This window comes from Populus trichocarpa, chromosome 13, assembly GCF_000002775.5.
Source record: "Populus trichocarpa isolate Nisqually-1 chromosome 13, P.trichocarpa_v4.1, whole genome shotgun sequence".
In the NCBI taxonomy this organism is placed as follows: Eukaryota; Viridiplantae; Streptophyta; class Magnoliopsida; order Malpighiales; family Salicaceae; genus Populus; species Populus trichocarpa.
Genome location: NC_037297.2, coordinates 13,719,583 through 13,732,131, shown reverse-complemented (window position 1 = coordinate 13,732,131; position 12,549 = coordinate 13,719,583). Strand labels below are relative to the sequence as shown.

At 37.2% G+C, this 12,549-nt stretch overlaps 3 protein-coding genes across 3 annotated transcripts; 2 read left to right on the top strand and 1 right to left on the bottom strand.

Moving 5' to 3' along the window:
- Positions 1–193: 193 nt before the first annotated feature.
- Positions 194–964, top strand: LOC18104630 (major latex protein 146). The gene is made up of 2 exons (XM_006376427.3): positions 194–442; positions 525–964. Exons 1-2 carry the CDS (start codon positions 271–273, stop codon positions 806–808), a joined length of 456 nt encoding a protein of 151 aa, XP_006376489.1. The 5' UTR covers positions 194–270; the 3' UTR covers positions 809–964.
- Positions 965–1,586: 622 nt separating this feature from the next.
- On the top strand, positions 1,587–4,709 carry LOC18104629 (uncharacterized). The gene is made up of 2 exons (XM_006376426.3): positions 1,587–3,765; positions 3,865–4,709. Exons 1-2 carry the CDS (start codon positions 2,022–2,024, stop codon positions 4,143–4,145), a joined length of 2,025 nt encoding a protein of 674 aa, XP_006376488.1. The 5' UTR covers positions 1,587–2,021; the 3' UTR covers positions 4,146–4,709.
- A 422-nt stretch (positions 4,710–5,131) lies between these two features.
- On the bottom strand, positions 5,132–9,892 carry LOC18104628 (putative ubiquitin-conjugating enzyme E2 38). Its single transcript, XM_006376425.3, has 8 exons — positions 9,741–9,892; positions 9,488–9,571; positions 8,152–8,274; positions 7,436–8,056; positions 7,117–7,180; positions 6,804–6,943; positions 6,417–6,728; positions 5,132–5,623 (listed from the first exon to the last, which is right to left on the bottom strand). The coding sequence occupies exons 2-8, from the start codon at positions 9,551–9,553 to the stop codon at positions 5,369–5,371; spliced, it is 1,581 nt and encodes a 526-aa protein (XP_006376487.1). The 5' UTR covers positions 9,554–9,571; positions 9,741–9,892; the 3' UTR covers positions 5,132–5,368.
- Between the last annotated feature and the right edge of the window lie 2,657 nt (positions 9,893–12,549).

The window sequence follows — 12,549 nt, the reverse complement described above, 5'->3', positions numbered from 1 at the left end:
TAAGGAGATATGGAAAGATTTGCATCTGCTTTAAAGAGCAGGATGCAATTGAGCCAACTTGAAGTCTTCCATTCTATTTATTGTTTAAGATCTTGTGGCTATTGGACTTGAGAATTTAGAGGCACTAACATGTCCTAGACCTTATCTAGGGTTGCTTTCCGGTCGATTATCTGCTTTGAAAATGAAGTCCACGGAGAGAGAGAGGGCTTTAATAGCAGTATATAAACTCTGGAACGACATAAAAATAAAATGTAGGAGAGGAAAAGGAAGATGAGAAGCATGAAGGGAGAAGTAGAGCTCAACGTTCCTGCAGAGAAAGCTTGGGAGATGTACAGAGACAATGAGATCATTAGCAAAATCAATCCTGAAATGCTTGCCCTTGCTGAATACATCGAAGGAGACGGCAGCCCTGGAAGTCTCAGGCTCTTCAGGCTGGGACCTGGTATTTTCTCTCTTGCAACCTCTCTTCTTAAGATATCATGCCACCACATTAACTTACCACTTCTTCACTTTGTTTCATGCAGCTGTAAGCAGCTACGTGAAGGAATCCACGCAGAAGATAGAGAAGGTAGAGATTGGAAGGTCTGTCACATATCGCGTTGTTGGGGGTGACCTTAGGGACATGTATGATCCTTATAGGGTTACGTTTTCATTTTTTCCAGTGGAAGGAAAGGAGGAGGAGAAATGTATTGCTGAATGGAAGGCTGACTATGAGCTACTGAATTCATCAACGCCTCCCCCAGACAAAGCAAGGGATGCTGCCCTAGGTTTCCTCAAGTCGTTTGACAAGTTGGAGCCAAGCTATTAAGTGATGTGAGATGTTCTATGTATGAACACCAAACTACATACTTTACATGCTATTTATGCATGAATATTGTGTTCTATGAGATAAGTGTGGTGTGCATCATCATGTAAACAGAAACTTATGTGACAAAGTGTATGGACTTCGTCTACTCTTTAGTGATCTCTTGTCATGATTCTACCCTTCCTTATAATTACCTCAGCAATGGAAGTGCAAGGGCTCATAACATGTCTACAGACATGATCAATATCTCCTTGACAATTTGACAAGTGTTCATTTTATTCTTGTTCTTCCTCTTATTACATGACAATAAAATGGTATTCTCTTTGCTGTGACATGTTCTTATTTGTAAGGAATTATGTTATCACAACCTGACCTTGGAGTTAGAAGTTAGCCGACAAGATGAGAAATAAACATGACAGCAGCTTATCACTATCCAGTAATATAGATTATAGACCGGAAAATTAGTAAATATACGTTGGAGTTGAAATTATACTGCCATGCCTATATGTCGTTCTGCCATATCAACACAGCCCTAGAGTCATGGATTTGGTCCAACCAGATTTGACAAGATTGTGATAACAATACAGCTGCCCTCCTTCCTGTGCTGTCAGCTTTGTCAATCTATCTAAGATTAGTGAAGTTATCAGGTCATTATCGTTTTCTTCCCACTCTGGCTTTTACCTTTTTTTAACTTCAATAAGAATCCAAGGCTGTATCTGTTAGGCATCCATGCAAGTCTTGCTTATACTAAAGAGAAGGAAAGGCAGGGGGCGGGAGAAGAAAGGAAAGCCGTCTATTAAGGTTCGCCATTCAAGAGTAGAGAAATGCAAGGAAAGAGGAGCAACCTCTATCTTTCTAATATTCTGTTCTCTGTAAAACCTCTCTCGGCCAAAGCACTAGTAAACCCTACCCTTCGGGGTACCCCATCCCCGCCCTAACCCCACCCCCCCCTCCTCCTATGAATCGACGGCATTGTTTTCCCATGGTGTAAAGGACTTGCAACCAGATGATCCCCACAAAAAAGCACATTCTTATCCCTCTTTGCTCTCTATTTCCTCAATAAACATCCCCGGCCACCAGGAAAAATTGTTTCCTTCATTTCTTAATTCTGAGAGGAGGTAAACTAATTTCTAGCAAAATTCACATAAGTTGTTTTCTTATTCTTAAGCGAAAAGGAAAGACTGAAATATCTGTAGTTGGTTTTTGAGAGTTTTAAATGATGGAACCAGTTGGAAACATAGATGGGGTTGGTGCAAGGAGCGATGGTGGATCGTCTTCAATGTCTAAAGGTGGTGATGAGGGTGGTGAATTCCAGCTAAAGAAGGGGCCATGGTCAGCAGAAGAAGATGCCATGCTAATAGAGCACGTGAATAAATATGGAGAAAGGAACTGGAATGCGGTGCATAAACTCTCTGGGCTGCCTCGGTGTGGCAAGAGTTGCCGAGTGCGATGGACCACACACCTCAGGCCTAATGCCAAGGAAGGTGCCTTCTCTGCTGAAGAGGATAGGATCATTGATGAGTTGGATGCTCAGATTTCAGCATCTAATGATGATGAGGGTGGTGGAGGTGAGCTGAAGAAGGGGCCATGGACGGCTGCAGAAGATGCCATACTAATAGAGTACGTGAACAAACATGGAGAAGGGAACTGGAATGCTCTGCAGAAACGTTCTGTACTGGCTCGGTGTGGCAAGAGTTGTCGGCTACGATGGACTAACCATCTCAGACCTAATCTTAAGAAAGGGAACTTCTCTGCTGAAGAGGAGAGGATCATTGTTGAGTTGCATGCCCAGTTTGGCAACAAATGGGCTCGGATGGCTGCTAGGCTTCCTGGACGAACAGACAATGATATCAAGAATTTTTGGAACACAAGAACAAAGAGACTCCTGCGGCATCGCCTCCCTCTTTATCCACCAGAAATCCTGCCCCAAAATCCACCAAGTCCTCAGCACGACAACAACAACAAAAAATCCCACTCTCTACCTTCCACCCCAACCTCCTCTTTTACTTTCCCGACCACCCAACTCTTATCCCCGACAACTCCGACTAATCCACAAAATAATCTCACATCTCCTGCCCGTGCCTTTACCCCTCCCGCTACCCCTACCCATCCCCCTACCGCTGCTCGTCCCCCTACCCCTGCCGCTCTCCATCCCTCTCCTCCTCCCTTTACCGCTCCCCCTATCTCCCCTCTCTCCTCTCCTTCCACTGCTAATTTTCCTACCCTCCCACTTTTCGACTTTTCCCTCCCCCGAGCCCCTCCAATCCTTCATATCCCTCCCCGCTTCAAGAACTTCTCCCAATCCTCTTCCGCCACCTCCCCGAACAACACCACCATTGTTAACACCCCGCCCACCTCACATAGCATTACCGTTCCTGCCTCTTACTTTTCGCTACCCTCATCACCATTGCCCGCTATAACTTCACCATCCAACACTAGTCCTCTCAGTTACGAAATCCCTTGTTGCTTCACTAACCTGCTCAGCAGCAACAGTAGTGAGTTCCACAAGGAAATGGAGAGAGAGAATGAGAAACTGTGTTTGCTTCTCGCTTCCGTGACGCAGACAGATCACCTCCCTTTTGCCCAATTGTTGTCACCAACATCTCTGAATTGGAATTCAGCATCTAGCAGCATTCCTACTACTACTACCAACACCACCGCTGTGCCTGCTAAGATTGGTAGAACAAGAATAAGAAGAATGAAAAACGTTACAACTTCTGGCAAGGGTAAGAGAAATAGCATAGGATTTGGTGCAACTGAAAGTAGCAGGATTGGATTATTACAAGAAGATCTCATGCAAGAGGTTAAGGCAGCTTTGGAAGTGAATGAAAAGGATACTTCGACCAAGCAGAGTCATTTGGTTTTTCAGGATGCTCAGCAGAAGCCAAAGGAGCTCATGTTCGAAGATTTCTGCGGAATACAATATTCGGATCTTTCCAGCTCTCTGTCTTTGTCTTCAGGTCAGCATTTTTTTGTTCATGCATGTGAATAGACTTACCTTGATATTGATTGATAAAATAATGATTTCCTTTCCATCCCTTGATTTTCTGTGCATGCAGAGTTGACGCCAACAGATGGTGAAGTAGCAGAGCAATTAAACAGTAGCATGACTGATGACTTGACCAAGCTGCTCGACATTTTCCCTTCTTCTCCCTTGCAGCTCTCTGATCTGTATACCGATGACATCTCCAAAGGGCAAACCTCGGTCATAATTGATGATAATAACATGGATATCGATATGCAGCAGCAGATAGCTTTATTGTTTCCCACCACAGCCACAGACCAAGGCGGCAGAACCGTTGGAACTGGCTCTTGGGACAGCTTGCCTGGGATTTACTGACAGACAGCTTGAAGAAAGAAAAGGAAGCATCAAAGGCTTGGAATTAATTATTTCGGTTATTAAATTCTACTAATATTAATTTCTAATTTGTATGGATGGTGGTAGAGTTACCTTTTCCACTTAGCTTTTGATCAGTATTAAATGACAATAAAATTGCAATCAGGTGAAATGGATCAGGTAAAGAAAAGCTGCTTCATCTTCCAAGTTACTCTGAAAAGGGTGATAGTTTCCATTTCCAAGGGACACCCCATGATCCTGACACGATCAACCTGATCAATTCCCCATTGAAAGATCTCACAATCTAGTGTTTGGAGATCTAGGGAAGGGAGGAGAGCTGCACCTTAGCTGGATCTGTTAGAGGAGTTAGAAATAAGGTCAGTCGCATCTTGTGCCGTTGGGGGTGACCTTAGGAACACGTATTGAGCTACATTTTCTATGGTTTCCTTGCAAGGAGAAAAAATAAGTGTATAAGAGTTGTGTTTTGTGAACTCCAAACTGCATGCTGCGTGCTATCAATTCTATGCATGTCTTTACAGTACGATGCACGACGCCGGTGCATAAAGTTAATTAGAAGATGGTTCAGGTGGCAAGCATGCCCACTTTTTTTTACACAGATTAGCTTGATGGTTTATAATCCGTGAGAAGAGATAAAAATAAGAGCTTTGAATAATGCAGCATAACAGCACAAGTACAATAACAGAGCAGTCCATGCTCTTGAATACAGTGAATTCTATGATTCTCTAACAAGTGAAATAGAGAATGCCTTCTATATATATTAAAAAAAAAAAAAGTGAAGGTTATGCATTTGATAATCTGTAGTTGCTGCTTTCTGATGAGTTAAGCAGCAGCAGTGAGCACAAGAAATTTCAAGGAAGAAAAGAAAAAACAAATGCTTTTTGTAGCCACCACTACATGTATACCACAGCCAAAACCCTAATCGGCATTAAAAGTTGGTGAGAATCATGTAACTAAGCAACTCCTTAATGTATATAAACCAGAAGGCAGATAATATATATATTATAATCAAAATGTGCAATGTGTTCAGCTGGAAAACATCCTGTCATCGTTCTACCATATTAACACATCCCTAGAATCTCATAAAGAACCCGAGGCTTCTTAAGCTGGTATTGGTCCAACCAAATTTGTCAAAATTGTGATAATAATAGCTGCCCTAAAATTGGCTGCCAACCAACTACCCCTTCCCATGCTGTCAACTTCTTTGCTCATCTGTCATCAATCCGGAACTGTTCACAGTTGATCGATCCAAACCTTGTGAAGTTTGTAACAAGAGCATTTATCATCTTTTTTACAGTTGCTTTGAATTCACCTGAGGCACCCATGTCAGCTTTATCAACATCAGCTACTCCATCTTTAACTGTAACAGAACCTACTATAGCACCATCTGCATAAGCTTTGCATGCCACCAAAATATTATGTGCACGATTGTGGAAATGACCAATGACTAAATCTTCAAAATGCTGCAAGCAAACTCAATCGGGTTAGTTATTGTGGTAGCCACAGACAAAGTTTAGAATCCAGCAAATGTCCTAAGTGAACTGGAACATGCATGTGCGAATTTGATGACCACACAAGTAAAATCACAATGCTCTTAAATAAGATGAGAGGCCAATGGTATCACTAGACAGAACAGAACCTACTAACATCCTCTAAAGAAAGCAATAAAAAAGAAAAATGAATATCAGGAGGAAACAAAAAATCAATATGAAATAAAACGACATATGGTTAGGGCACATTATCCATGGGGTCCCTTCAATACAAGAAACTACTGCAAATGGTGGCGAACAAAAACACTAGAATGGACATCAACAAAGATGAAGCTCAAAGCATTGTCAGTTGCGCAAGCTTTTAATACCAAAGCTAGGGCCAATACACCTTTTCACAAATTGCCAGACAAACAATGGGGAATGCCTGCAAGGATAATGTAATGCACCACATAAAGAAACTCAAACATTAATAATCCTTTTTTTTCTATTTTATTTTTCATTCAAAAGCTAAAACAAAAAATTAACAAAACTATACACACACACACACACACACATATATGCGACGACCGAGGGCAGGTCTGCCCCAGTAAATTTTTGATCAGATCCATACATGCTAAGACCATGGAAAGATAACACCAAAAACAGTTGCCAATTTGGTGAATCCAAGCTGTAGGCAAGAACTTTATGTCCGTGAGAACAGAAGCAAGAACTCCAAGTAACAAAGCAGCAATTGATTATTAAGAGGGGGCAGTCAATGTGATCATACCTTTGGTGGCCTTCGTAGAGTATACATCATTGTCTTCAAGGACAAAATGAACACCTCTTCATTGTATTTCTTAGATCTTTTATCCCCTTCAGCCCCCACATATGAAGATTCATACCCAGGCTCATTAAAGAAAGGTTTTGCATTTAGAATGAGGGCTTGTATTGAGACCAAAACTTGCAGCATGGTTGATTTCCCTGGGATCCACATCTCAGTCTCTTTGCCAGACCAGGTGCCCAAAAGGCTGAGGCAGACTTTTCCACATTCATACAGATTTGGATTCAATCGAAGCCCACCTGAATAGTAGTATACCATCTGACAGGGAGGAATCACAATCAGGCACAGCATAAAATATTTATATGCATAAAAAAGATATTACAAATTACTTACCGGTGGTGCATCAGGATATGTAGGAGGGAATATACAGTCAAAGACAAAAAGGCCATCATGGTAGGGAGTGCCAGCAGGTCCTGCAATGACAGCCCTCAAAAGTTCCATCCTTGTTTCATAAACTCTAACAAATATAGTATCTGAGAGAGAAGGGGAGGGGGTTCAGTCATCTAACCAAGCAATGCCTTATAACCAGAAAATGAAAACGCTTGTGAATGACAAATGACAGACTAATTTTACAATCAATAGGGTGGCTAAGATACAACTTTTGCAAAATGCCAAACTTAAGCCAGCAAATAGATTCAGAAGTCACCTGGTAAGTCTTTCTCCAAACTTTTCCATTCATCCTGAATTCTTTTCGCCCAAATTTTGGGAGGCTACAGCAAAGGAAAATTCAATGGAAAAGTAAATAATAAATCAATCAATACAAACAAGTAATAAAACACTTTTTTGGCCTATTAGAGCCAATATAAGCATACTGATATTAAGGTATTATAACGAATTTTTTAAAGTTATGGGACCATGGCCCCCTCATGGTTGGCTTATGTGTCACCCCTTCACACACACATTTATGCATGTATCTGTGTGAGAGGGATAGAGGGAGAGTTGAATCTGCAATTAACTTTACTCACCGGGAGGTCAGAGACACTGGTGCCCCTATAGTGATGATCAGAAAAGTCTTCCACATTATCAAATTGTTTAAAGTTCCTATACTTTTGCATGGTATTGTTTTCTCCGCTATCTTCTACTTCACCATTAGAGCTTGAATCTGCAGGAAACATCGAACTACTTGCAGAAGCAGTCCATTTGTTTTCAGATAGACAAGTGGTTGTCATAATTTTGCTCTCGGAATGATTATGATTAGTATGACTAGGAATAGTATGATTAGGAATAGTTGAGGTGCTGGTATTGGATATCATATTTGAACTCGAAGCTGGTTCCTTCAGCCAAGGAAGGGTTGCCTCTACTCCAGGAGGAAGATCCACGTTATCAAATTGAGATTGGATGGCTGAATAATCATCTTCATCTTCATCATCATAATATAAATAGCCATCATGGTCATCACAATCATTTTCATCAGCATAATCATCACAATCATTGCCAACCTCATCATCATGGTATGACATGTCAGAATTGGAACCATTATTATTGTTTGAATTAGTTGATCCAGAAGTTGAACCCCTGAGATGATAAGCACTATCCACTGATCCTGCTACACTGGTATAATTGCCAAGATCACTGGAGGAAGCATTCTGAGTAAAGAGCAGAATTTTAGACCAACAATGGCTTATATTCAAAAGAACAAAAAAAAGCCATGTACAATTACTTTGGTGTTCCAAAAGTTCACCTTAATGTCTTGTTGCCATGCATCATCATGAACAGATTTTGATTTTCCCTTGGTGCCCATATCAGCTTTTCCATGGCATATCAAAACTTCAGCTTGAGCATCCATTACATCACATAGAACAACCTAAACAACAAATCGCTTCCAGCATTAAAAACAATTACAGCATAATTTACAAAAACATTGTTGCATAGAATTATTTTAAAATTTTGGTAGAATTGAAAAGGCAATTCTCTGCTGCAAAGATTGTGAAATTTGGCAAGTGCCATTTAGTTCTGCAAGAACAAAACTAGCTTAGTCAGCCTATAGGTGGGCAAATATGCAGCCAAGTACAGAATTTATGCTTCATTGTGTTTCACAGTAAAGCATAAACGAGTTTCCACAGCACATGTTCGACTCCTTTGTTTCCCAATCATGCAAGACAAAGTAAAAACTAGAGTGGTGCTCAAACAGCTATTGAGATGAGAAAGTATAACTAGTCTACCACTTCACAAAACACTTAACATAGCCAAAATTTCCAGCATGCACGCAAAAATGAACCACTGCCGTAGAAATTACCAACAAATTTTATTCTTTTTTCTCTTTTCTAACAGTTTTCAGCACGCATGTTTCGACAGAAGAAGAAATAGGCTATTCCTCCAATGTCCATATACAAGATGAAACCGTTGAGGACGCCAAGTTTCTAACTCCATTGCTGCCTCATAATGCACAACAAATCGTGTTAACTATTCTCAGACTGGGTAATCTACCTTCTACAGTTGGATAATGCAAAAGACATCCCGAAACAAACAATTCCAAGCATCATGCCAAACTTAAGACATATTACCAGAATATCTCGAAATCACACAACTCCGGTCAAATTTCCCAATTCAAGCCAAAAAAATTATACAAACTTGCACTCGATAGAGAAACTAAAAACAAAATCATATTCAAACCCTAATTTCGTTACAATTAGCTAATACCACCCCCAAACTTTAATAAAAAATCAGTATAAATCCCCAAGCATTCTCTTTTCACCCTAAGTTCCTTCCTTTCAAGTTGCAAGTACATTATACCACCAAATTAGCAAAAAACATAGCTAGCTCCTCATTTCTATAAACTCAAACAATCCACCTTCAAAACCCTAACTTTCCCAAAAGTAAGACACTAAAAAAAACCAAATCACTTTAAAACCTTAAGAAAAGAAAAGAAAACCGCTTGGCTACTGAAAAACCAGAAGTCAACAATAATTACTTCAAAAAAAAAAACACACGACCGATCATGAACATGATCACAGAATAGTGACCATAACGACACTAAATTACGAACAACACGCAAAAAAAATCAAAACAAAAATTACCTCGCTTTGTTTAAGTTTCTTTGAGATCGCAACGTCCTGGTTACCATCAGCCATGTCGAGATCCATTTATACCGAAATCTAACCCTAAAAAAATGAAGGAAAAAAAACGCGTGTTAGTTGGTTAAGACTGTACGGTCTCTCTCTCACTCTCACACGGAGTAGAAAGAAGATCGGAATCAGAATCAGAAAAGGAACGGTTTTGATTTGATGGATGATCAAGAGAGAAAAGAGAAGGAGGTGAAGGTTGACGTACAAGCAGAAACACGAGAGTTGAGTCTCTCACTACTCTCTCTTTCTGTTCTGTGAGAGAAACAGTGAAAGTGTGTGAGAGAGAGGATATTCGCGCCTTGTTAGGTATGTTTTTCATGTTATCGTGCGCAGGAAGGTCACGGTAAGTAAAAATAAGGTATGGTAAAGGTATCTTACTAGTTGCACGTTTTGGAGTTTTGATTCGAAGAAGTGTTTTCTTGGTGACGTGGAAGAGGATTGTTGGTGTTTGGATCTAGTGGGGTTGGGTTTATGGTGAGGATGTAGTGTAGTTGATTATTGCTGATGTGCCTTGGTCCATACTGGACTTTATCATAGGATTTATCAAAGACTTTGTTTTTTTTTTTTACTAAAAAAAAGTTTTGGTGTTATTTAGTTTTTTTTATAAAAAAAAAAATGGAAAACGATTTTACTGTTTTTCTTTTCTTTTCTTTTCTCTTTTAATTTAGGGTATTATTTTCCTTTTGGTTTCGTGGCTTCATTTCTTCTTTCTTTATCGTTATTATAACTATGATCTCGACACAATAATTCAATTGTATTTGATTATACAAAATGAGTTTAATTAACTCAATTAACAATACAAAGGCTAAATTGATGGATTAACGATAATATCAAAAGAAATTATTGATTTATAATGGATATTATGCTTAAAGCAAAAAATTGATTTTTTAAGTGTTTATATCTTGAATGGTGACTTGTTAAAGAAATAAAGTTTTTTTTAATTAAAAAATTGTTTGGTGTTACGGTTGAACTTGTATTTTATTAAAATTTTAATTTTTTATATTTTAAATTAGTTTTTAATATTTTTAAATTATTTTGATGTATTAATATTAAAAATAAATTATAAAAAAATATTATTTTAATATATTTTAAAAAACAATCTAAAGCTAAATAAAGGTGAAATGAGTCCAACTTCATGATGAAAGCCTGACCTTCCCATCTATTCACACTTATTAGTTATTACCCTGTAAAAGTTCAATGGTAGTGAACTTTTCCAAATTAGAAAATTTCAATGAAGTTTTCTTCTCAGTGCATCATTAGTAATTTCATGGCAATTTCCTAGGAGAAAATCATTAAAAATAATCATTACAAAAACTTGAATGGTCAAGGGTGGGGTGTGTAGGAATGCGATAGTGGTTACTTTTCAAAGTGTTTTTTATTCCAAAACACATTAAAATAATATTTTTTTACTTTTAAAAAATTATTTTTGACATCAGTATATCAAAATAATCTGAAAACATAAAAAACATATTAATTTAAAACAAAATAAAATATAAAATTTTTTAAAAGTTTTTCAAAAATATTTCTCGATCGCAATGCCAAACACTGCCACACTACAAGACTCAAGGTTGTCAATTCCGTTTCGTTTCGTCCATAATGGACGAAACATTTCATACCAATTCAAAAAACGGAACAAAACGGAACAATTTTCATCTCATTTTAAATCTCGGTCCGTCCCGGATTTTTCAGCTAAATTTCGGCCGGAATGTTCAGGTTTCATTTCACATATTTCATTCCGCTCTTGAAAAGCCATTGAATCAAATTGAACCTTGTTCAATTTAATTAATTAAACCACCCAAGTATAAAAAGCTCTTTTTCATTACTATTTTCAATAACAATAATATTAAAAATTATTATTACTATTTTCATTAACAATGATATTAATTTTTTAAAATTAGATTTATCACTAATATATATGGTTTATATTCATGTTGTTTTTTTCATATTTATACTTTGTAGGAATTTGAGCAAAACAAGGGATGCTTTAGATTTCATTAGCCTTGATAACATTGACCTAACTTTATATTTAAAATATTTGTGTTAAAACATTTTACTTTCATAATATTTTGATATTTTGTTTAAGTTGAATTACTTTAAGTTAAAGATTTATTTAATCTTAACTATCTAGAAATATTTTAAATTTTAAAATTATATTTGTTTGGCATTGTGTTTGTATTGCATAATTTATAATTAATTTATTTTGAATTTGAATTATGTTTGTTATATATATATATATATATATATATATATGAACAGTACAATCCCGAAACAGTACGTCAAAACACTCCAAAACTGAAACATTTCATTCCATTTAAAAAAACAAAACACCCATCAAAACGAAATTGACAACTTTACAGGACTAGCCACTAGCCATTAATTTATTGGAACATGTTATTTTCGGACAAGGATTTTTGTTTTACGAAAAATATAATTTATGGATAACCCAAGGATGTGATGTTGCCATGACAAAGATAGCTGCGATTTTTTTGAATGTTGCTGTTAGAACATGGAGAATTTTTAATTTTTTTTAGGTCTTTTCTGTAGGAAAAAAATGTTTCATCTTCCCTTCCCTTCCTAATATTCCTGTAAAGACACGATGATTTGCTATCAAGGTTGTAAAAATAATAATAAAAAATTCTAATCCAAATCCAATGTTATCCTTTTGGATGCACCGTTGAATGTTATATGTTCTTTTAATTAAGAGATGTAAATATTTATTTTATTTCTTGTAATTCTTACTTATAGTCATTTAATGATATAAATATAATGTTTGATATTGTGTTAATGATTATTTTTTAAAGTATTTTTTTGTGTTTAAAGTGTTTGAAATGGTTATTTTTTTATTTTTTTTAAATTTATTCTTGATATCAGTACATTAAAATAATAAAAAACACTAAAATATGAAATTAAAAAAATTAAAATTTTTAAAAACATTACTAGACCGAAAAAATAATCCGCCTCAGAATTATATTATAAGCTTGTTTGGCTCTGTGGTTGAACTTGCGTTTGACCAA